Source organism: Diabrotica undecimpunctata, chromosome 1, assembly GCF_040954645.1.
Source record: "Diabrotica undecimpunctata isolate CICGRU chromosome 1, icDiaUnde3, whole genome shotgun sequence".
Taxonomy (NCBI): Eukaryota; Metazoa; Arthropoda; class Insecta; order Coleoptera; family Chrysomelidae; genus Diabrotica; species Diabrotica undecimpunctata.
The window spans coordinates 268,684-295,675 of NC_092803.1; the positions used below are offsets into that span (position 1 = coordinate 268,684).

At 34.0% G+C, this 26,992-nt stretch overlaps 1 protein-coding gene and 1 non-coding gene across 3 annotated transcripts in view; both read right to left on the reverse strand.

Annotated features, from left to right (window-relative positions):
* Evi5 (ecotropic viral integration site 5) overlaps positions 1 to 26,992 on the reverse strand; it is a 45,325-nt gene that overhangs the window by 15,370 nt on the left and 2,963 nt on the right. For both annotated transcript variants that reach the window (XM_072533972.1, XM_072533981.1), the window contains exons 2-10: positions 25,131 to 25,325; positions 12,701 to 13,017; positions 10,966 to 11,192; positions 10,358 to 10,549; positions 4,334 to 4,693; positions 1,826 to 1,984; positions 1,435 to 1,671; positions 1,033 to 1,368; positions 719 to 886 (exon numbers count right to left, since the gene is read on the reverse strand). In XM_072533972.1, coding sequence (XP_072390073.1) covers positions 719 to 886; positions 1,033 to 1,368; positions 1,435 to 1,671; positions 1,826 to 1,984; positions 4,334 to 4,693; positions 10,358 to 10,549; positions 10,966 to 11,192; positions 12,701 to 13,017; positions 25,131 to 25,189 — 2,055 coding nt within the window. In that variant the 5' untranslated portion in view covers positions 25,190 to 25,325. The remainder of the gene's footprint in view (positions 1 to 718; positions 887 to 1,032; positions 1,369 to 1,434; positions 1,672 to 1,825; positions 1,985 to 4,333; positions 4,694 to 10,357; positions 10,550 to 10,965; positions 11,193 to 12,700; positions 13,018 to 25,130; positions 25,326 to 26,992) is intronic.
* On the reverse strand, positions 6,444 to 6,550 carry LOC140432955 (U6 spliceosomal RNA). Its single transcript, XR_011949860.1, has one exon. It is a non-coding gene; the product is annotated as a U6 spliceosomal RNA (small nuclear RNA).

Genomic DNA, 26,992 nt, shown 5'->3' on the forward strand with positions numbered 1-26,992 from the left:
CGGAAGTGATATAAACGATTTATGATTGAATAAGCGCGTAAATAAGTGATTTTATAAATTTATTTGTCATTTAATAAGCGTAAATAAGTGCTCTGTAATGTAATTTGTGTATAAATAATTTCAGACATGTAATTTATGATACGTGATTCAGAAGTGATATAAATGATTTGCAATAAGTAATTTGTGATTAAATAATTGTAAATAATTGTTAATAAGCATAAGCAAGTGTTCTGTAATGTAATAAGTAAGTAATTTCTGACATGTAATTATGATACGTGATTCGAAAATGATATAAACGATTTATGATTGAATAAGCGCGTAAATAAGTAATTTTATAAATAAATATGTATAATATATACATATTTATTTTATTATATTATAGAAGATATAAATGCTTTACTGTAAGCAATTTGTGATTGAACAAGTGTAAATAAGTGATTTGTTAAAAATTATTTGCCATTTAATAAGCGTAAGTAAGTGCTCTGTAATGAATTAAGTGTAAATAAATATTTTCTGATATATGATAAGTGATTCGGAAGTGATAAGTGTGATTTGTGATTGATAAATGTAAATAAATGATTTGTGATAGGTAATTTGTAATTGAATAAGCATAAATATGTATAAGAGAAATCTAGAGATTTTTTATTTGTAAGCGGTAAGTTCAAGTAATTAGTAATTGACTTGCAAAAATAAATAAAACAATAAAATCTATATATACCTTCAGTCTAAGTTCTTTAACTTCAGTCAAAGTCTCCATCTCACGTATTCTTGTAGTCATCAGCTCCTCCTCCAATTTCTGAGTTTCGTTATGTCCCAGTTTACCGAAAAGTAGTTTCTTAGGTGTGCTCAATGGGTCTGAAGGCGGGGGAGGGTCTTGTTTGTGGTCCTAAAATTTGAGTTGCTACATTTTACGATATGACAATAAATTTTTGCAGATTTTTAATCCTAAAACTCTATAGTGGCAGAAAAATAAATAAAAAGGAAACAAATGAAGACGTTTAAGTAAAATATATGGAAAAAAAATCTAAATACCTGTAAATGTCTTTGCCACTGATCGCTCAATTCCGATACCCTCTGCCTAAGATCCTTCAACGATAAATTAGCTTCGGCTTCTCTCAACTTCACGGCGATTAATTCTTCTTGCAAATGAGCCACACTATTGTCCGGAGTAATTTCCCTAAGCGTTTTCTTATCTTCCTCCAACTCGTGTATTCTCGAACGAAGATCTCGGATGATGGCGTCGTTCTCTGCCTCTCTTAAACGCACTTTTACGAGTTCCTCTTGTAGACACTCGATCATCTCTTCGCGTTGGACGAGCTGCTCTTGTTTTAGGGTGATTTCTTCCATGGAAGATTGACGTGAGGTGTGCTAAAAAAGAAAGAAATTGCATCGATAAAAATTGAAAGTGAAACATTTGACCTACAATCTACTAACCGTTTCTTCCATCATCAAGGACAAGGCTCTGATCCTTTCGTTGGCCAAAGCTAGTTGGTGAGTGGTTTCCAAATGAGTATGCCTTAAGGCATCCAGTTCCCTCTGTACCACGAAGGTGGTTTCCTCTTCTTCGGCTCTACTAACTTGCCCTTTGACTAGTCTATCGGCCAAAGCCTTGCTCTCTTCTTCTAACATCTCGCATCGATGTCTCAGCTGTTTATTTTCGTGACGCAGCCGCTACAAATAAAATATATATATATATATATATATATATATATATATATATATATATATATATATATATATAGATTCTTAAATATTAAACACTTATTTCAATTGTAATAACTTGTATTTAAATAGCAGATAGGTCAAAACATTTTAATCAATTTACCTTCAACTCTGCCATTTCTTCTTGTTCTTTGGTCTTGATAACGATATATTCCTTCTCTAATTTCTTCATCTTCTTGGCGTTGTATTTCATCTCATAGGCCGTCTGCATCAAAGCCTCAGGATCGGCTTCGGCGTGAGCGGGAAGCTCCTTTTGGAAATACTTCAAACACAAGAAAAAATAAGTATCAGAAACAATTTGTGTTACGAGATATTTTTTAATAGTAATATAAATTTGTTCTCTGTTCTTTTGAGCTGTATCCTGCTTTCCTTATAGCACAATTCTACCGCGAAATAATTATTTGACATGAGAATTTCTGTTAATCTATGTAACATGCTATGGTAGGCTGCTAATTTATGTTGTGAAGGATGGGATGATGGATTATGTATAGTTGTGTCAGCTTGGGTAGGTTTAAGAAATACGAAGACTTTTTTTATTTTTTTTTAAGTCTCATAATTGTTGAATTTACAAAATGTCTTGACTGATTTTGTTATTTATATTGTAAATTGAATATGACTATGGAGTGAATTACTCTAAGATGAGATTCGGTCAAGTTGACTGTTAGTTCCAGTAAAGCATATCAGTATATCTTACACGTACCTTCATCAATATAAAAAACTGTTTAAATACGGGATGTTTTGAAATATTTGTTTCTAGATAATCCATAAAAAAAATTGATATCAATAGGCTTAGATTACCCATGATTCTATACAAACTTACATCGGTCAAACTGGTAGAACCTTTAAAAAACGTATAGCAGAACACAAAAGGGCTTCTAGATCAGAATCATTCTTTTAACGACCAATTTCCTAATAAAGGCCTTAAGCTATTTTCATTAGAATATATGGAATTTACTAAATTAAAAAAAAAACAGATAATTCTGACCCAACTTGAGACAAAGAACTCTACCCTTCTCAACTTATTCAGTTAAAAACTATCAAATGTATACGAACTGTAAAATTATATCACGAAAGGCACTCTTCCCAAACAGCTGTAGTGAAAATAAATTGAAATAAATTTTGTCGAAGTGTTGAAAACAAAAGTTTTCAGCATTTTATTCTTAGATAAATGAACTTCCCTCAAGTAACGCCCGAATCCATCACTTGTTTATCTACTAATTTGCTAATAATATGTCTAAAACCCTGCTAAGACTATGCTGCAGGGACAATGGTGACAATTGAAGATTATTTTTAGACCGGTTAAGGCAAACATACATTAAATTGCTATATATTACAAAATGCAAGCCGTTTAAAAATTATCCTCAGAGATGTATTATAATTATTACCTGTTTAATAGCATTCATATTACAAACACATACATATTTCAGGTATTACAAACAACTAGTATCTTATCAGCATGTTATCGTTTTAACCAACAAGTAGATAAGGCGTTGAATAAAAATATAGATAAATTAGTCATTTAAAGATAAGTTTAAATGACTAAAAAATAAACAAATCACGAAATAAATATTATTAGATAATACCGTTTCAAAACAATCAATTATTATGACTATGACTATGGAATTAGCATATGTCTTAATATGCGTATCTCGGAACGTGGCACTAAGGAACAAATATTAAATGTATTTCAGATTATAGAACAATCTAGGCAACTCGACACAACATGTATTTGATCTACTGAACCGAAGGATGTGGCAAATTCTACTGATATGGTCGAAGTAACATATTTTTTAGAACGCTTTAAATGCGGTGACGTTTGATCCTCTCTTTTATAGGGTGTTTTTTTGGTAAAAGTTTATTATTTTGAATAGTGATGTAGCAGTTCGTTAGTAGAGTGTAGAGTGATAACACTAATTTTGTAGGAAGCGTCAGTGCCAGTGCCAGTGTGAATGTAATTCCTGAAAAATGCTGAAACACAGCAAGTGTTTCAATGTGTACAAATATCTATATAAGAATTCAGCTTGTATGAAAAACTGTTGGAACAAGCAACTTTAAGAGAAATTCCACTTTCAACTGTATACAAAATAGTTGAAAATGGACCCTATCATCGCAAGAAGGGACGTGACTACAAATTTTCAAGTCCTATAGATGCTTCACTTCATAACTGTTGAAAACCACAACATACGATTGCTACAGAACATCCAGCCCCCGCCGCACTATATCTTAAAGCAGAACTATCAAAATCTACAAATCTGAGCGTTATTCTACATTTCTTACCGCAACTATACAAGTAGATTAACAACTATGCCACAGTTAGAGTAAATGAAGAAATAACAGACGGTTTCAGAGTCACTACTGATGTTAGATTAAACTAATACTATTATTGGGTTAATTTACTATTATTTATTTATTTAAATAGTATTGTCACGAAGCTAGAGACCTGTACAGAAAACGGCCTGATGAATGCAACGACCTGTAAATTCGGCGTGACTCACACTACGCGTCTACTTCTGGATTCTTCGACGGTTTACCTGAATTATCCCGAATTCCAAAGAGATCGGTTATTTTTATGGGAGTTTTGTATAAAATAGAGATTTAAAAAATGCGTTACCTTCAACATCCCCTCCATATCCAGCGACATCAACTCCTCCTTCCCCAACGTCAACATCGCCAAAGCCACTTTGAAGATGATCTCCATGCCCTCCGACAAAAACACGTCCATAATCCTACAGGCTAACGGCAGAGTCAGCGCCGTCGTAAATAGTGTCAAAAACCAGCTCGAAGCGTACATGGAAGTGTGGAAGTTTTGAGATTGGAAGTGCTGATTGAGGTCCGGTAGGTACTCGGCGACTAGGTTTTCCAGTTGGTACATGCACAAGCCCAGTTCCGCCATGCTGGGCTTGAACATGTCCCGCATGCGATAGTCTTCCATGATGCGGACGAGTACTGCAAATGCCTCTTCTTCTGGCATCTAAATAATATAAATATTCTATATATTAGCATTTAAGTATGACTGAAATATTTTACAAATGATTGTCAACTGTATTTATATATTTTTTTTATATAAATATTCTTTGAAAAAGACAGTACAATGTACACAAATTTATAGTAAAACCAGATCATACTTGTGTGATGATTGGTTGTTTAATATGGAAACCTTGAAGATTATTTTGTGGGTAACAGTTTTGATATGTTGTATAGTTTTGTATAATAAAATTTGTTTCATTGGACATCAAACTCTATTTGCCATTTGCCATCAAAAAACTACCACTAATCTGGGATAGAAGAAAGTAAAGCAAACAAAATTGTTACCTAACCCTAAAATTGATCACATGTGTTTGTTACGCTTGTGATTAATTTCCCAAATTAAACTAAAATAAGTGATTAATAGTAACTATTTTCATACAAAAAAGTGTAGACCTGATAAAGATTTTTGAGTTAATGTTGTTGGTTTGGCAGTTATTATTTTTCAGTTATATCAGTTATTTCAGTTATCATTAAAAATATTTAAACCAATCAATGATGAACAATTATGAAAACTCTTAGATGTGATAGCTGCCGTGTTTTCCTCCACTTGGAGGAGAAATGCACAGGTCTTTGTGCAGGTGAGCAGAGAGTCATTGTTGTTCAAAAATGGATTATTTCGTTCTTCTGCGAAGACTGTGTAAAAAAATACCTGTTTTAACTAACAAGTTCATCCAACTAGAGGAGCAAATCAAGTCTTTAAAGAAGGAGCTAGACACAGTTAACCAACAGCAGCAGCACTTAGTAATTTATAGGCTGGACTTTCGGTATTAGCTGAGATTCGTGACGAATGTGTTAAAAGGAAATGCCGTCGACCTTCTAGAGGGGAAGTTCATTAGCTTCTCTGTATAAACTTTCTGTGGGGCTCGATCTGAAGACTCCAAGGTAGATTCGAAGTGCAGTGTTGTATACAGAATTAAGAAGGTTTAAATCTGATGGGTTAGCTGACATATAAATGAAACTGTAGTAGTCTATTTTGGAACGAATAAGACATCTATAAATCTGAAGTAAGGAGTCTTCGTCTTACCCCAATGACGATTTTACAGCGTTTTTAGTATGTTAAGATTTGTCATGCACTTAGTTTTGAGATCTTTTAAATGGCAATTCCAAGTAAGTTCATTGTCGAATGTGAGTCCTAAAATTCGTATACTCTTTACTGCTGGTAGACAAGAACCATTTATGGTAATTTTAGGATTTATAGTACTGGTTGTCCTGCGAGAAAACTTAATGATTTTTGTCTTCTCAACAGAAAGGTTAAACCACTTACTGAAGTCCATTCAAGCAATTGGTCAATAGCATTTTGAAGCAGTTTACAAGTGGCAGCAGTGTCTTTGCCTCGGCATAAAATTAATAAATCATCTACGTAGAGTGCAAACTTGACTGGAAGCTCAATTTTTTTACATATATCGTTTAAAACAAGTATAAACGAGTGTAGGACTCAATACTTATACTTGGGGAACGCCATTAGTTTGTTTGAAAGTCCTAGAGATTTTGCAATTTTCTCGTACGTTAACGGTTCTAAGATATATTTCCAGTTATACTGTACTCCTCGAGTTTAGCTATAATTAAAGACCTACACAGAGCATCAAATGCTTTTTCGATATCAAACGAAACAGCTATTACGTCTTGTTTGCACTGGAAGGCGTTGATGATTGATATTTGGAGGACTGCTAGATTGTCTGCTAGGTACCACAGGAAAAAATATGGAACGTTTCACGATTTTACGTACTATTCTTGCGCAGGAGACATGCTAATCTTCTCTGTAGGGTTCCAATTTAAGTATATGTACCGCCAAAGCAAGTACAGTCTTATGATTTGGTGGATATAAAATCTGAAATATTTAAGCACTCTTGAACTGAGTATGTTAGGGATTGAAGATGCGTGACCTTTAACTAGAGTATTCATTGTATCATTGAATCATTTGTTTAACATTATTTAATAATTATTTAATACATAGTTTTACTATTTTTAGGATTTGGTTAGGTTAGGATATTCAATTTGTTCAATATGTTAAATTTTTGTAAATTTGGGAACATCCCGTGAATAAATAAATATATAAATAAATAAAATTTTACAATTTGTTATCCTATGTATTTTCCTGAGGTATATTCGAGTCATTTTTATCATAACAATCGATACAGTACTCGTTTTATTATTTCTCTTAACATTGTTCAATCAATCGACAATTTCTTGTAATCCATTACCAGATTCTGCAAATTGTACTAAGTAGTGATAATTTATTGGTCGACTGCGTATTTCTTAGTAATTTGGCATTTATCAACATTCAGTAATTGGTATGTCAATATTTTTGGTGATATATTATTTCGACCGATCTTCCGATATTTTTTTATTTCATCGCGTCTTGAAACCTCTTTTTCCGAGATTTAATGATCGATATGTTCCACTTTCAACTGTGCAGTTGCTAAGCAAAATACACAGTCGTTTATCTTCCTTAAAGATTGATTTTTACGGGAAAGAGTCACTTAATTTAGAAATAAAATCAATAAAACGCAAGCAAGTTCTCTTTTTATCTGTGAAACTCTACTACATTTTAATCGCCTTTGTTAAAATTCAAATTTGTTGGTGGCAGACTCTCTTACGTCATCAATACAAAGAACCGGAAATCATAATTATTATAATGTTAAAAATATGAACAAACCATCGTACCATCGAGTATATACATATGCATCTCGTACTTTTACCGTTTATGAATCATTTCTCTAATTATCTGCAGGTTTATTAAATGTTAACACATCATGAAAAAAATATTTTGAATTAAAAATAGATTTGACTTGATCAGTAAATTTAATGACTATTTTTCGTTTGCTTTGTGCCAAGGTTTTTCGTGGTTTAACTGTATTCGTGACTAGAGATGATGCATAAAAATATTTTGATCGCAGTTTGTAATGATTTATTCAGAATCTCCCCTGCGCTTCAGCGTTTTCAAGATTTATGCCAGCGAATGGTTAAAATTATGTCCTTCGTCCTACGTTAGGGACCTGTGGACTATAAAAGTATTTCACATAGAGTTCTTTGAATGTAGATATAAAGACAAGCAAAGATAGACCAGAACCAGATAGCAAATAAAAATCTTTTTTCGTGATACGGTTTGATGGTACTACTACTACTTTTAATAAATTTGATGATAACAATATGTAATATGCATATAGATAACAATATAAAATATGCAAAAGATTAAATGTCATTTTTTATTTATAGCCAATATAATAAACAATGTAAGATCGCTATTAGAATTAGAAATCTGCTTTATTGCCACTAAAAATTGTACAATTTCATGGACAGAGCTTATAAACAGAAAATAAAAATTATAATTTACTGAAATTACATAAATCACAAAATAATAGACAATAAAAGAAACAATCCATCGCTAAATTTAAATAAATTGCATAATAAAACCTTCATCATCATCATTTTGGCTTTACAACCCTGCGTGATTCCTAGCCTCCTTAAGAATTTCTCTCCAGTCGTCCCTATCCATCGCCTTCCTCCGCCAAACACGTTTTCCTATATTTCTCATATCTTCATCAATGTCATCAAGGAACCTTGTTCTGGGTCTTCCTCTTCTTCCCTGACCAATGGGTCTATCAAGGAGCGTTTTTCTAGCTGGGTCATTTTGTTCCATCGGTATTACATGCCCTATCCACCTCAGACGTCCTATCTTAATATGTTTTACGATACCACGTTCCTGATATTCTATAAAGTTCGAAGTTTTAACGTCCTTTCCACACTCCATTGTCATTCATTGCTTCATAGATTCGCCTTAGTACTTTTCTTTCGAAACATCCTGTTTTCATTATTTTTTGTTACGAGTCCAGGTCTCTGAACCATATTTTAGGACTGGGCGTGTTGTTTTGTTTTATTTTTGTATTTCTTGATATAATAGTGGATTTAAGGAGGAGATTGAGCAGAAAATAGCATCTGTTGGCCGTGCAAATTCTGCGGTTTATCTCTGCGGTAGTATTATTTTCAGCGTTAAGGAGCGCTCCCAGGTATACAAATTAGTTCACTGCTTCGATGACGTCGTTTTCTATAACAAGTGGTAGTACGATTTGTGATTGCGTGCTTATTTTCATATACTTCGTTTTGTTGGTGTTTATTATTAAATCCATTTTTGTAGCTGACTCTTTTAATACCACATAATACTCTACATTCAACTTTTTCAAGAGTTAGTTTTGTTAAATTTACCAACTGATTTGGTATTCCTAGCTCTTTCATTGCTTTGAACATTTCCCTTCTATTCACAGAGTCGTAGGCTGCTTTGTAGTATATAAATATGTGATGAGTATTAATGCCATATTCCAGCCTGGTATTTTCCTATTATCCATTCTGCATTAACTCAATATTGATTTAGATTGTCAGAGTTTGGAACGGAAAATGTTTGACCTGTGTTAGTTTTCTTTTGCAGAACTTTTAGAGCTTCCCAGCCGATTTTGATAGTACGTTTTTGGCTGTTCTGATAAGTTTTAGATAAGTTCCTATGTACTTGAAGATATATTCAGTGACAGAGACGTTGGTGGTAAATTTCTTGATGTACAGTAGTGAACGCATATTCTTGGCAAATATTCGGATACCTTTGGTACTCCCGGGTTTGTGATTTTTTTGGCTTAATTGTAATTAAAGTAAATGCCTTACTGAAAATACAGACAAGCTTATTTAAAAAATCACTGAAATTATAGTCCATGTCCACAGAAGCAGAGTGCCATTCGGAAGTCAAGCATAAATTTTGGAATTTACGAAAGTTGTGAGCGGAAAAAATTCTACCCAAGCATCGGGTTTTCGAGGAGAGTTTGCTGAGAGTGTTAAACTTTGTATCATGATTAGATAGTTCCGCATTAATAATTGTAGAGCGGACATCAAGGGGTGACAAATCTGGGAAAATATAGTCAATTATGGGCAATTATGGTATTGATTGATATAAGGTTAAATGCTCGAATAAATGAACTTTGATCAAATGAAATACATATATCGAGCACAGTTTATTAATTAAATCTTGATCTCGCTTCCTAGACCATCTTCAGGGGCATTTCGTCAATTTGGGCCTATCCAACAATCATAGAATGTTATAAACATAAAATTGTACATTAAGGACAAATAGTTAAAATTTTTTAAATAGGCGAAGCTACTTTATGGTTGGCATCTTAAGAGAGGATTCTCTCTCCAAATGCCAAAATGTTGGATAGGCCAAAATTGACGCAATGCACCTGAAGATGCTCTAGGAAGCAAAAGTACTTGGGCAAGATTTAATTAATAACCTGCGCTCGATATCTGCCTTTCATTTGATCAAAATTATGGTATTAATTCATATTTGATTTTAATTACTAATGGTGAAGACCTGTAAATTATATGGAAAAGTGACACAATTTTACTGAAAAACTATAGAAAATGCTTTACAAGACAGATAATTTCAAAAATATTTATATTTCTATAAAAAAAAAGTACTGCATAATGTATGTCCGCATCTCTTGTTGTATGAATTAAAAGTTCAATCACATCAAAAAATATTGAAATAATGTTTTAATAATTATTGTTTCTCTCTAGACGAACCGGTCCTGATACAATCTATAAGAAAACCAATACATAAATGACTCACCTGCATGAGTAGCAGTCCCACAATGAAGCCGGAACCTTGACAATATCCGACTTCTCTGTCGTGCAGAGAATAGGCTTTGATGACATTGAACAGCGATTCTTGGCCTAGGCCGTCTTTTTCTTTGAAGAATTCGTGTTCGGGATATGTCCTAGCTATATCACGACGTATTACTTTTTCGCATGGCGATTTCGTCTGGAAATAAAATGTATTTTTGAAGAAATGATTTTTCGAATTTTTCTGCAAATTTTTAAATTCCAAACATTAAAATTGCGTTACGCCATTTGCACCGTTCCAGATTGCGACAAAATCAAATTTTACTTTTAATGAACAATCAAATAACAATTTTTCCTTTGGCTTGACTTAAAATGTCTCGTCCTATGAGTAATTACTTAGAAAATGTATAAATTGCAATTTGCTTTGCAATTAATCAGTGCCTGACACACCGGAAAATTGCACTTAAATTAGACAGTTAGGAATTTGGTAATGAAAATGAAAAACTTTTTACTTACTACAGCGAACTTACTACCTACAGTGTTGCCCAATCTTTTGAATAGTCAAATATACAAGAACATTTATAATTATAAATAATTTGTAAGAAATGGACTTACTTTGATGTATTCCGCGTACAACTTCTTCTCGGGCGAATCGGTAGCTTTACATAGCAACTGCCAGGCGATGGCCCTAAAATGTAGGGGTATGCCTCTACGGACCAATTCCCGTATTTGAGCGTTCTGTTTTTTCCAGTTGTTCTCCCAATCGTTAACTATGTGTCCCCATGTGACCCATAAGTCCTCCTCTCCCCCATCTTCGGCACGTTCCTGCGTCGAGCTCGTACCTGAATAAAAAATTTATCAATTTGCTAAATGTTTAAATATGACGGGATGGTAATCGAAGGGGTAATATGGATGTTAGTAGTCGCTACCTGCATGTTGCTACGATGCTGTATTAAAAAAAAACACAGTTTCCACCAAAAACGCATTTTAAATATGATTGAAGAATACTTCGATTGAAAATGATTGATAGCACAATTTTGAAACACAGTTTTAAAACTATTTGAAATTTTATTGTAGTAGGTACTTTTAATAAATCAATAATGTAAGTAGGTACCGACATATCCGTTTAGGTATAAAATATTATCACAAAGAAGTAACTTAAGTCTCTAAAAACCATCAAATTTTTTTAAAAAGATTTAAAATACCAATCAACATAAAAGTTATCAAAGGCTTACATTTCTGTTTCTTTAGGATTTTAAACAAAATATTAAGAATTGTTAGTTAGTTTGACAATCAACGACAAAAGACAATATTAAGAGAACTCGTTTAATAAAACTTAAACAAAGGTCAAATTTTACTCCCGTGAAATTCTTCTTCTTAGATCTAGTTTCTACATCAGAAATTATAGCAGAGGATCCAATACTGAACTTTGCGGTACTCCACAGGCAATGCTTTTGTGACTAATCAGTAACGTTTCCTCTAAACAGTTGTTTCCTATTCCCCAAATAAAATTGGAACTAATTTAAAGAAATACCTCGAAATCCGTAGAAATGTAGTCTTTTATCAAAATGTCGTAATTTATACAATCAAAAGCTTTGACATAGTCACAAAAATCAGTGGCAGTGTAAAGATTATCGTTTAGTGCTTGGTAAATCTCATGTAGCACAGAAAACATAGCATTACTGGTACATTTATTAGATAAAAAGCCAAACTGATTTTGTGATAAATGTTTTCAACGAGAAAGGACGTGAGTCAGGCTTTTATAAATCTCTCAATAATTTTGGATAGTACCGATAGTAAGGCAATAGGTCTATATTTGCAGGCATTAGATTTTTCACCAGCGATATGAAGAAGAATAATATTAGCTGTCTTATAGGCACTTTGGAAATGTAACTTTTTCAAAGGAATCATTAATTAGTGAGACCAGGTCTTCCAACACATTTTTATGGATAGTTCATCAGTGTATATGACGCTATTGTACTTGAAGACCCCACTAGTACTTTTCGGAGTATAGTTTCTAAGTATTCAACGATGACCGGAGTTAGAGAAGCAACCATCTACAGACTTTTGAAATAACGAACTATTACCGAACGTCATTGCCACCGAACTTCAACAGGAAGAATTGTTTGTGGTCATTGCGATTATATTATTTTTATAAATTTTTGTCAAACAGTGAGACAAGAACGTATCGATTTTTATAATTGTTCTGCTTTGAACAGTCCTCTATAAAGACCGTTGTAATCTTCTGCCATAAAAACTGTGCTTCTAGAACTAGTAGACTCTTCATCTCAATTAGCACATTCCAATTACCTTACAAAAATTCTTTAAAAATTCATAATTAGTAACTTACCTGAAGTGAGTGATATCTGCGACGTGTCTGAGCTCTTCCTCGAATGTCCCGACGTCGCCGACGCCCCGCTCAACGAATTGAGCGATTTGGCGTCGGATTCGTAGAGCCTATTGGCTTCTTCCAGTTTCGCGAGCAGCTCCAGCTCGGAGCCAGTTGCACGATTGTTATTTGTCTCTAAATTAGCTATTAAGTGGTTAGTAGGGGCCGCTGACACCGGCGGTGGATTGTCCTCCTGCAGCCTCATGGCAGCGGGCGGCATGGCCGTGTAGTAGCCGCCATCGGCATCTACTGACACCAGGCAACTCAAGGAAACGCCACTGAAACAAAAGAAATATAGATTAATACTTAAAATTCAGGTCTACAGACGTAGTTAGCAAAATGACTAAGATTACATTGTACAATAAACATATAGAGAATGTTAACCTCTGACTATAAAAAATTTGAGCTATATTGTCAACGTCGTTTCTTAATACTTTTGTATGTATAATAAAAGTGTTCTGCAGACATCATTCGTCATTGTCACATTGTTTTATACCGTCTATTCTTTCTAAAACATTTTACTTGTAATTTCAACGTTTCACATTGAAACTAAAAATATTTACAAATATATTCTGCTTTATGTACGGAATACTGGATATTATTCATCGTTTGCTCGGATATGTAATGTTCAGGAAAAGTTATTTCCATTTCCTCTTTGCGTCGCGGATGTTTCCATAGACGATTACACTATATTTAGGGCGTGCTTCGCTAAAAGATGCCGGAAAATTCAGAAAGAGACGGTATAGAATGTATGCATGGCTTATGCTAATATAAGATATAGTGAAAATAGTTCTGTATCCTGTTGAATGTATTTCTTGTATAAAAATCAGTTTTTCCAAACCAAAGTATTATAAAGGTTTGTACATACACGGTGTCCTAACGAAAATTTGTACCTCACTAGACCTCGGCAAAATAATTGTTTTGGTGCAACAATGTAGTCTCCCAAAATTCTGTCCCGTGCATTGAGTTTTTGGGGGTGATGAGTATAAGTTTCTCTAAGCCACATTGGATTGGTATTGCTCCAATAACGACAGTTATGATTGTTCACTTCGCTATTCAACATAACTCGCTCGAAAAACAGATAGTGTAATGTAAATTTCGGTTATCATCGTGGTCGTTAACTTGAACTCATTTTCCACAACAGTCTGTGCTGTTTTTATTGGCGGTCGTCTGGAGCGTAGAGCGTTACCGTTGGCAGCATCTATATCTTGATGGATTGGCAGGATCTTGTTACTAGGTATCTTTGTGTGTACTCACTAGTGAGAGAGTGTATGCGCCGTAGTTTGGGTGGTGGAATGTGGCTCAGTACTGGGAGCCATTGCATAGGTATGGATTTGATAACGCCAGCAATCATCCTCATTGTATTGTTCAATTGGGCCTCTATTTTGTGTATATGTGGGCTGTTAAGCCAGGCTGAAGAGCAGTATTTTGCAGTTGAGAAGACAAGGTCCAGGGTAGATGATCGCAAGGTGGAAGCCGATGCTCCCCATGTTGTGCTGCATAGCTTCTGGATGATGCTGTTTCTGGATTTAAGTTTTTCCGCTATTTTTGACAGATGTTCCTTGAAAGATAAGATTCTGTCAAGAGTCACCCCAAGGTACTTTGGAGTTTTTTATTGTAGGCGAGTGTGGTGTTTCCGAATTGGATGTTGACCGTTCTTGCAAGCTTGTTATTTAGGTGGAAACTGGATACCTCTGTTTTGGTAGTGTTTGGTTGGAGCCTCCATTTACGGAAATATTTTCCTACTGTGTGTAAATCCGCCATGAGCATTTCTTCTATTTCTTCAAATGACTTACACCTTGTTGCGAGGAGTCAGTCATCCGCGTAACCAAACTTCCTTGATCTTGTTTCTGGTATATCAGCGATGTACAGGCTAAAGAGAAGAGTTAGGACAGATCACTGAGGCAGTCCATTCTTCAGTTTTCTTGGGGTGTTGATGTCAGTTGATATGACTACTTGAATCGTTCGGTCGGCTAGCATGCTGTTGATTATTCAAGCGGTGGATTTACAGGAGATTGTACGCAGGAGCTTGTATATCATGTCTTCTCTCCAGACGGTATCGTAGGTCGCTGTTAGGTCTATGAATGCAGCTGCAGTTTTAAGGTTTTTCTCTGGAAATCTGCCTCAATAAATGTGGTAAGTGAAAGAACCTGACATGCACAGCTTCTTTTCGGTCAGAAACCTGCCTAATCAACCGGTATTGATTCAAGTAGCTTTGGACTAATTCTGTTGTAGATAAGACGTTCTAGTAGCTTGAACATCGTCGATAGTAGGGTTATTGGTATGGACTTCTTTGGGTTTTAATATGTCAATGACATTCGAGCGTTTGAGTTCCTGTGGTATGGTACCCGTCTTCATAATCTGTGATTCTGTGAAAAAGTGGGCCATCCATTCTCTCGAATATTTGCTGCGGTTAATTAAGAATTCAGTGTGAATATTGTCAAAACCTGGGGTTTTACCTGGCTTTACATCCTTGAGATCTATAGTGACTTCTTCGCAAGTGAAAGGGCGGGAGTATTCGGTTTCTGTCGGTTGGAATTTAAATGTTTTGAGCTCTCGTTTTACCTTGATTGTGTATGGCTTACCTTTCGGAGCCCTAGACGTCGATACCAGATGTGAGGCAATAGTGTTTGGGTTAATTGTTGTTTTGTTCATTGTTATAGGAGTTCCGCTTCCTAATGTTCTTAGTAGTGTCGATGCTTGACTACTTAGTGTTTTAAAATTAAGACTTTCTACAGTTTACCAACCTCATCGGCCTAGACTACTCTACGTTGGATTCCTCCTGGTGATGGACCTTTAAAGCAGCCCAGAGGATGAAATTAGCATGTTTTCTGAATATTATATCCACGACGTGGTGATATACCATTCTGATGACAATTATTTGTAGAATAATGTAACAATAAATGCTAATAGTGACCTCTGATGAAGGTAAAATGAAGTCAGTGTCAGTGTAAATTGGAATTATTTGAATTCTTTCTTGTTTTATGTGAAACAATTTGACAGTAAATGAACACGATCTTATAACTGTGACAAATAAGTTTATTTTGACATTCATTCCAATGTTGTGTTGTTTCTACTTTGTATTCTTATTAACTTACTTGATTTTTAAAGTTTGAACCTAATCGATTGATTTTACAGAAAAAGGAAACGGTTGTGTAAGTAAGAAAAAGCCTTTTTCAAGATTTATAGGGGGTGCAAGCTCAAGCACAGGGTAAAATCTTCAGAATTATTTTTGCATAAAAATTGGCCGCCCTCGATATAACAATAGACCGGTTTTTAATTTTTGTCAAAACATTTATTTTGTTCACTCTTAGGTGACACAAATTTTCTCTGGGACATTGTGTATATTAAATACTTCATAAATTTATGAAAAACACATGTATAACATTACGTTACATCGTAACATATATTTCTGACAAACGACTGTCGTTCTATAGCATAATTCATTATTTTATGGACGTAGTGGCTCTGTGCCAGAAGGTTTTGTTACAAATGCTTTGAACTTTCTTTTTTGCAACCACTGTCAACACATTCGTGTTCGTTATCTCCATTTTTAAAAATAATCGCGAAACTTGGCAATTAGACAGAGTCAGTACGGCGCTTACAAGTACTTATCAGTTTGTTCAATAAACAAATAGAGTTATGTGCAGTATAAAACTTGCCAAAAATACAAAAATACTATAACAATGTTTTATTCTTCTTAATTCCAGGGATTAGTTATTTGTTGCCTGTAACGTTATCAAACTATTCGTTTTTCATTCATTCTGTTTACCTGCAGTTTTCATTTTGTTCTACACTCTTTCATTTTCTCTTGGTCGAATAGATATTTAGTTCTTGACTTGCGTCTTCATTTCAGTCTATTAAGCCTTTTAATGTTTTTATTTGTCCTATTTTGCTCATACTTATGATAAGTCCTTTTCTTTTCAATCGCAGCATTTTTAACTCATTGTCGTAATCTTTTCCTGCTTTTTATTTTCTTTTTTTTTACCTCCGGTCTCATGATTATCGATCTCAGAAACTACTATCGATAGTCAGAAAGACAATATTGAAAATTGTCGTAGCACTTGTATACAATCTACCATCCCTAAGCTCTTCGACAGTCGTATAGCAAAGCAACTTTCTTGGTTATGTAAAGGCATTCTTGTATATCTCAATCATAACATGGTTTTCATAGCAAAAAATCCACTGCAACAAACTTGGTTTGCCATCAATCTGATATATTATCTCATACGGAAGACCGTAAACAGGTCGATGCAATATACACAGATTTTTCTAAAGCATTTGATTGTGTAGATCACCAAATACTTTTCGCAAATTAATTATTGTAGGCTTTCATATCAGGTTTGTTGAATGGATTAAGAACTCTACATCTGGGAGAAGTCAAAGAGTCAAGATAGGTTGTCATCTGTCTGACAGTATCACAGTAACATCTGGAGTATCTCAAGGAGGCCACACTTCTCCACTTCGTTTTAATATCTTCGTTAACAGCATTATTTCTTGTTTCCTCAATAGCAAATGTCTAATATTGGCAGATGACTTGAAATTTTGGAAAGTTATAGATAGCTTAAAAGATCAAGCTTTCCTACAAGATAATTTAGACCGACTACAAAATTGGTGCAATCAGAACAAACTCCACTTCACTGTAAAAAAATGTTGTGTTATAAGTTTTTCTCGTAAAGTCAATAGAATTGGAACCAGCTATACTATTAATAATCAGCCACTGAATTATGATTATGTTTCTTCTATTCGGGATTTGGGTGTTTTTTTCGATGAGAAGCTTACTTTCTATGACCACATAATCTCTATTTTAATTAAGGCATCTAAACTTCTTGGTTTTGTTACTAAAAATTGCAAGTATTTCTCCATTGATTTAACAACATTAGTGTATTGTTGCTTAGTTAGAATTATTTTGGAATACTGTTCAGTTATTTGGTCACCCTATTTTCAGAACAATATTGATACCATAGAAAGAGTCCAGCATAAATTTTTGAGATATTGTGCTTACCATGTCCACACTACTATTGAAAATCATGATTATTCCCGTATCTAACAACAATTATCTTTACCCTGACTCAAGAAACGTCGTGATATGTCAGGAGCTATATTTATATATAAGATCATACATGGATTTATTGATTGTCCAAACCTGTTAAGCCAGATTAACTTTAATGTTCCCCATCAAGCTCCACGTTACCACAAAGTTTTTAATATTCCTTTCCACAGAACAACCTTTGGTATTCATAACCCATTGGATAGATTCTTCTTCTTCTTCTTCAGGTGCCATCTCCGCTACGGAGGTTGGCAATCATCATAACTATTTTCATTTTTGAGGCAGTAGCTCTAAATAGTTGTTTTGAGCTGCATCCAAACCATTCTCTCACGTTCTTGAGCCATGAAATTCGACTTCTTCCGATGCTTCTTCTGCCATCTATCTTTCCTTGCATTATGAGTCGCAGGATGCCATACTTCTCGCCCCGCATCACATGTCCGAGATACTGTAGCTTTCTTTCTTTAATTGTAAGTTCAACTTCCTTCTCTTTACCTATTCTTCTCAGTACTTCATTGTTCGTAACTCTATCTACTCAGGAAACCCTCATAATTATTCTATAGGTCAACATTTCAAAGGCGTTAAGTCGTCTCATTGTGTCTATATTTAACGTCCTTGATTCCACTCCATAGTATATTCCATGGGGATATTAAATGTTCGCGATTTTGATATTTTCAATATAACTTTAACTCAGTTAAAAAGATCTCTTGCTTTGTGATATGTATATCGGGATTGTTGAATTTTCTTCTCAGAGAATTGTGTCATTTTAAAAACTTTTTGATAATGATTTTATATTATAAGTAATTTCAAGTTTTGAATCCTGTGATTATGTATCCTAGCTGTGATATTGTATATTGTAATTTAAATTGTTAATGGGGTTATCCCGTGTATTAAATAAATTAATAAATGTTAAAAATTATAAAAAACAAGTGTTGAAGTCAAAACTTATAAATTTTTTTCAAAAACTGTTCATTGTCTTCTTTCGCGGCATAAGTTTTCATAAAATTGCGATTTCTTGCATTATTTACTTTATTGCAGTTATTCATGGCATAAATTTTCCCAGCAAAATCACCAAAAATCATTATCCAAAGCTCTAATTAAAATCCTTGATCCAAATGCAATTTTATGAGCGTGAAAAACAATCCGCGTATCCGCGTCTCCGTTGGTAACATGTAAAATCCGCTTCTATGAAGAGTTTTTTTAATGTAATTATTGGGAGCTTGATACGAGTAGCACTGATGATCAGTTTAAAAATATTTTTTTTGTTTTGGATAATTGTAAGCAAATTTTTTTTATCCCAATAATCAGCCAAAAAGCCTCTTTAAAACGATAGTTTTTAAGGCTTTGCAAAGCTCTTTGCGGTAAATAGCGGTCGAATATTCAATGGCTTTCTACAGCATTTGTATAACAAATTTTTGATCCTGTCATTTTTTCAAATATTTGTGGCATAGAGTTACCAAGTAATAAAAGCCATCTATTATTTCTACGTTAATAAATGTGGGCTCAACCACTTCGGAATTGGATTTCAAAGTTTTTCGCAAATGTTGCTTTAGGAGTTTTTAACATTTCACCAGTACATGAAAAAATTGCAGGCGGCATGGATGCGAGTGGAAAAGTAAAGTAATGTTCTAGATTCACTTTCTTTAATTTAAAGATTTAATTAAAAATCAGTACCCATTAAAAATATTGAGATAACATTTCTCTACAGTGAACAAATGAATGCTGATTGTGAAATTCCGCATTGTTCTGGACCGAATCGATAAATTGAATCCCAATGTATAATAAGACGAGACCGTAATGGATCGTAAAGTTCAAATGCGTCGAAATAAATAGCTATGAGCGATAATTTCTTGTGGTTCTCTTTGTGGAGTACATCGTTTATATAAATATTTTAACAGGAAACAGTCTACAGACATGCACCGATGATAAACTTTGTATTTATCTTCAGCGAAAGCAAAACAGATACTGATAGGGTGCTCTTCCCAATATACATACTCGAGTGTAATGCAGCTCGTATATTAGATAACATGAATTAAGCGTATACAAGTATATACACAGGCACTCAAAACTGTGAGCCATCGATTACTAAATCAAAATGATTAAAAATAGATTACAAATCTGAATCCCTTATGGGGATTGAGGTCAGGTGGTTATCCAAAGAAAAGGTATTGATAAGAGTTCTGGAACTGACAGCTGAATTGTTAATGTTCTTACAAGATGCAAAATCTGAATATGGTTATCGTTTTTCTGACCCTATCTTGAATCTTGAAATTAGCATTTTTGGTAGATCTTCTTAGTCACCTCAACAATTTGAACAAGAACCTTTAAAGAGAAGAAAATATTTTAACAGCTAAAGATAAGGTAAATGTATTTCACACAAAACTTCGGTCAACCTCTCTGCCTCTCTGCAAAAAAAACTTTGAATCTTCTCCATGTATTCAGAAGATTATTAAAGATAAGGTAACAGACCAAAGTTTTGCAGTATCAGCTCACATTCCTTGCATGATAGAGAGCCTGCATAATTTACAAGAGCAACTTTTGAGTTACTTTCCAGACTTGCTTTTTTTATGGATTTTAAACACTTTTTTGGACAAATCAATAGATCTGGCTGATGTCACCACATAAACGCCGAAGAAAAGATCGGACTTCTAATTAACATCAAAAAAACTAAATATATGCCAGCTATATCAAGAATGCAACAAAATAACAGAGGTGCAACACGAAACTGTAGAAACGGGGGAAGAATTCTGCTACTTCGGGTCACTGATTGACGTCAAAAACAACACATTCAAAGAAATAAGACAAATAATATGCGTGGCTAACTATTGTTATTTTGGCCTGGGCTCTCAACTAAGAGCAAGAAATATGTCATGAGCAACAAAGTGCGAACTTTATAAAACAATAATACGCCCAGTGCTCACTTACGGATTGAAAATATGGGCAATGATGACCCGAGATGAAGAGTTACTACTAATCTTTGAAAGAAAAGTATTGAAGACCATATATGACGTAGTTAATGAACAGGGTCTGTGTAAAAGGCGATATAATATCGAACTCTATCGACTTTTTGGTAATGCAGATATTGTGAAAACCATCAAAATAAACCGCCTAAGCTATGTGGGCTGAAAGTGATCTTGTTAAAATAACCATGCTCAATAGGCCGCTCGGAAGAAGAAGGGGCGACCTAAAATCAGATATCCAAGACGGTTTAGGGGAGATTGGAGTATGGGGGTGGAAAAGAGAGACACTCGACAGGGGAAGATGAAACTATGTTGACATCAAACTATGATTACTATGAAACTACCTGATGACAACTTTTTATACTATACAGTACAATGGACCATTGGCTTTCGAGTGTTTAGCGATAATCCAAAACAGTCATAAAATCGTGAAATATATACCATGTATATATGATAATATATCTAATACCAAAAACGATTATCTCTTTTTCTTTTCTATCCTTTTTTGTAGAATTTTTTCTTTAAAGGCTTGCACATTACTGTTAATGTTTTTAGAAGTACTATTTGCAACGGTAAATATTAAATATGACCTACAAACCTACCCTAAGCAATTTCACAATTTGTTCACTCCCCTTAAACCCATTAACAAGCTCATAAAATGTTACGATCTGTACACCACGTTTCATGAATAGAGAATAACCCTGTATACCCTCGGTCGCCTGATTTATTTACAAGATGCTTACACAAACGTTACACGGATTTACATAAGCCGAGTAGTAGTAAGGAAGTTTTGGAAATGTTTATTTGGAAAATCAGATTAAGGAGCCCTCGTTTGTAGCCATCGGAAAAAAAACAGACTCGACAGTTTGCAGCTAGTCAAAAGATTTTTTTTCAAATCCGGATAGAATGAGGTTGTGAAAATAAGATGAAAAGTTTTTATTGTACATGGATGTTCGATAGAAAAGCTCTGTAATATTAAACAATGATCTGTTCGTCTAAAACTCGTAACTAATGCATAATCTGAATAGTATATAAAAACACTAACCTGAGTTGTTATAAATAATTAGCATGTTCACATATTTACAATGGTAAGACTGAATTATTTTGAAAATATATAAAATACATTGTCATTAAAACAGCTCTAGTGGTTCTATTAAATAAATAAAAATAACACGTTTCTCGTGTTCAAATAACAAAACCATATTTTCACTGGAACTTACGAAAATCCTTTGCAAGTTTTACAAAACGAAAAATAATATTGTTGACTAAATAAGTCTATAAATATGACTGTCAATGTGTGACCTTAATGCTTATCGTTAAATAATTCGCATATCAGCATATACATATCAAAAATATGCATAGCAAAACAGACAAAGGAAATTACAGTAAGTAAAACGGTTTTAGAATTTTTGCCCCGTGACTGTAACGATCAAGTCAGTATATTTGATAAAATTAGTCGAAGCGGCTCTCTTAACATCCTTGATGACTACTTCAATTGATAATGAAGACTTATCGGCAGATGAATGTCTGTTATCTAATTTGTGCAGCGACCATAATGTCCATATCCTGCTGTTAAAAAAACCCATCGAGATGCCGCATGCCGCAGACCAAGGATTGAGCCTTATATTGAGGCAGTCTTTGTCATAGCAGATATCGATGTAGCCTTCACATCTTTAACAAACCGAGATCACATCCTCTTTCACACAATGGAATACCTCCTGCACAGTAACGCTCATCTCCAAGCGGTCAAACGCTGACTTATCCTTCGAAGAAGCGGACAACTTTCACTCACAGCCAATAAAATTCGTACAGGGTGACTTTAACTGCCACACTATTGCGTAGGGTTATAACGAGACGAACTCCAATGGCGAACGACTAAAAAAATGCACAGAGGGAACGAAGCTAAAACTTATTCATGATTCAAAACAGCCCGCGTGTTTTAGTAGAAGAATATGGTGCCGACGTTACAACCTACAAAATATGTTTGCTAGCGACAGTATAGGAGATCAGGTGACAAAAATCGTTGGAAGCCCCCTCCCACAAATAGAGCACAGACTAATAACTTTCCTTTCCAACGTGGCAATCAGATATGAAACTGTTCCTTTCAAGAGAAGGTTCAATTCCAAAAAAGAAAAACGGGAAAAATTTCTTAGAGGTCTTCTATGAGGTTTTAGATCAAACAGTTTTCCACCTGGAACCATGGCCTGGATCATATGATAAGTTTGTATAATAGTAAAAAAAAAATAACACCAAAATATATTCCTAGAAGTTGCTGAACAGAATACACAGCGTAGCTCAATGAAAAATCTAAACTTTTACTTGAAAGATATGAAAAGCTTTATGAGAATGTCCTTTTTCGGAAGCAACAATACAGGCTGGGGAGTAAGTGATACATGTGATATCCGCCAACAGAACGGACAGGTGGTACAAGCTGGCGATGAGTTTGGACATCAAACAAAACAAACGGGTCTGGAGGTTGACTTAGAATCTTGGCAACGATCCCGCCATCCCAACACCTAAAACCTGACAGAAGCAGATAACCTACCGTCTCCTGACAAACGGTAGGTCCAGATCAAGGAAGAACAAGGTTAGAGTCTAACGAAATATTGACAAAGAAAGAGATGTTCTAGATACATCCTTTTGTCTGGAGGAGATAAGAGACATGTTCCACCAAATAAAAGATAATACGACGACAAACAGAACAAATAAAGAATTGCTGCACTTGCACATTAAAAATGCTCAAAACAGGGTTTTAGAGCACGGTTTAGATTCGGAAAGTCCTGCTGAAGCCAAACCGTTAATCTCACCCAAGAGATGGTTTTGAATATAATCAAATAAAAGGGGTAGCGTTCATAGATCTTACTGCTGCCTATGACACATTTAATTATGTACGACTGCTGGTAAAATTTTACGATACGAGACTACAAACCATTTCCGATTCACAAGGTGGGTGGAATGCCTTCTTCAGAACAGACGCTTCTACGTAACACTCCAGTCTATAAACCAATAAGCCAAACAATTTATTTACGCTAATAATACAGCGGTGGCAGCTCAGGGAAAAACCTTAAGTCGAAGAAAAACTGACAAATGTTTTAAAAGACTTTCTGATAGATTATTTATAATTTTCGTGTATTTCAAGGTCAGTTTCCTTTTATTGATTTGTATTGTGTGTTTTGTGTGGAGTATTTTGGGGTTGCTTGTGTGGAGTTTTGTTTTTTAAATATATTTTAGGCATGTAATTAGGTATTAAGCAAGTGGAGGGGAAAATGCACAGGGATAGGGATATAACTTGGGAACAACTACATAACAAATCTTTTCTTCCCAGACGATCAGGTGATTATGGCAAACAATAAGAAATACATGGATTATACGATTCGAAAGTTACGAAAATTGGGGACTCACCATCAACATTAACAAAATGGAATATCTTAGAATAAAGGAAGAAGAAAGAGACCCACAACTCTCGATTAGAGATATAAAAAATCCGAAGAATTGAAATAGCTAGGGACAGTGATAGCGAAGGAAGGAATATCGAAACGAGACATTCAGCAGAAAATACAACAGGCCGAAACTCACTACTTTGGTCTAAAATTAGTTTACGAACAAAAATGACAATCTAAAAGTCGGTTGTAGATCCAATTTTGACGTATGGATCTGAATGTTGGTAAATTATGATGAAAGAGAAGAAAAAACTGGAAGTGGTAGAAATGGACTATCTAAGAAGATATTTTACTAGAAGAGGACGAAAAAGTGCAATAGAACTTAAGAAAAAATATGATGCGTTAATACCTATAGCTCTTAAAAAAAAAGGGAACATTTTCTTACCGCTCATTCCAGAAGCATACAAAAAGTTTTATCAAGAACTGTTGACTAAAAGTGTAAACGATATAGATCCAGATTTAGGAGTTTGTTTCTGATGATGAGTAACTTGTTATATTATATATTATAATATAAAAACTATTATTGCTACTAAAATGTAAACTTGTGTGTTTAATATATATTAAAATAGACGTATCAAAAAGACTAAGTATTTTATTCTCTGGTCCAAAAAACTTAAATCAGATCAAACTTTGTTATTTTACTATATTTCGTATCAAACTATATACGCATTGTAAATGAGCTGTTTCCGACCTATATGTGTCATCAAATCTTTACTTGATAAGGTCGGTGTTGGAGTAGATTTAGTTTACTTTTGTTAGGCATTATTTTCTCTCTTTGTTCTTCAAAAAACAGATAAATAAAATGAAAAATTTAAGCTTTTAAACAACCTACAAACTATAACTATAACTGATAATGATAGTTTTAAGATGAATTAATGTTGGATGAAAGAAATAGTTGTAGTAGATATTGAAGATAACCCTCTAAAGCTACATCTAAAACTTACCGCTTACTGGACCTTCTCGTATACCAATACCTCGTAGCCACTAATTTTTGCAATACCATGCTGTTTACATTCACTTGTTTTTAAATCGTTTAGTAGGCATTTTTTCGTTGCACGCCGTATTATTTATTATTTTTATTATTAATATTTTCAATTACGATGCATTTTGGTACATAAATTTGAACGAAGGGTTCAGTTCTGTGAAAAGTTTCGAAATTAGACCAAATATCGTTGATTTTCTGTCGTTGCATTTTTTAATATCGCAATATATATTCTAGGAAAGGTAGTAGCCATTTTTAAACAAAAACCTTCCAGTATGAGTGCTATGTTTATCAAATATTTAAGCCTACACTGTGAAAACGCCGAAAAGAATTCTATTTTTTAATTTACACGTCATATATCTCTCAATTGTAGTATTTCATGTTGTCATTTACGAAATTTCTCGTGATTTTCCGAAAATGATCATTCCATTGTAGCATTAATGAAACTGGAGGCCTATTATCTTCTAATTCCAACATAGCTTTCACAATTAAAGCCCTGGAAACTCATTCTTAATTAAATCTCTTATTAGATATACCCACTTACTTAACTTCGTAATTTATGAACGTTTGGGGTAGGTAGTACATTCAAATGCGAAATCGATGACAAATCCTCGAGTTGAATGAAAACGTCTACTGGAAGCATTATAAATAATTCCAAGAATTAAAAGTGGAAGAGAACTTTGCTATAATAAAGTCGAAAACTATTCGAACTTTTGTAATACAAGTGTCTAATATTAATAACAGTCGCTTTCAAGAAAGGCAAAACATTGAAGTGCACTCTCACATATAAATTACTAAATATTTTTATCAAACATCATAAAAGTCACTTTCTTTAACTGAATACGAAAAAATATCGTATAATGGTCCCCTTGTTTCTATCAATTAATATAGGCAATTACGAAACTATTAGTAATGCCACAAATCAATCTAAAACTATTACATTTAAATCAATTTCTCTTTCGATTCCATTTGTGATCTACAATAGTGCAACGGCCTCTATAATGTTATACAATTAGATTGAATAAAATGTTTAGACGATCTTATCAAATAAATTAGTTATAACGAAGTATTTTTTAGAAATCTATATAAGTTTTATTTACAGATTTTGGAATGGAAACACAATCTTAGTACCAATTTATGTACAAAAATATGGTAACTATGTACAAAAAAGATATGCGGAAATGGTACAAATTATGGTAACCTTTAAAACCACATGAAATTTGAAAATATGTATTAGAAAAATTGATAGGTTTTTATTAGGACATACACAAATAATTACGAATAAGACCAAAGAAACGGTTGATTTCGAACAACCATTCATTTTGCTACTCATTGATCTCCCCAAAGAAATTCGAGGACTGATGCAAAGAAAAAGGAAAGTCAGGAAATAATGAAAAACGAAAGAGAACTACAAAAATTAAAAATCTATTAAACAACTTACATGTTATGATATTGTAGGAGGTTACAACATAGACAATCAACAAAATCTACAACGTCAACTACACAGTGAAGATCTAACAAGAAAAGAGGTGTCAAATGCCATCTTAAAACTCAAAGACAATAAAGCCCCAGGAATCGATGAAATCTGTTCGGAACTGTATAAAAAAGGTGGTGATTAACTTTTTGTAGCAATATATAAACCAATAGTACTTATATGGCAGAATGAATTGGTACCAAAAGAGTGGCTAAAGGGGATAATATGTCGGTTGCATAAAAAGGGTGATCAACTGGAGTGTAAGAACTATAGAGGCATTACTCTGTTAGCATCTATGTATAAAATCTTCGGCAATGTATTGTTTGAAAGACTTAAACATTTTACAAAAG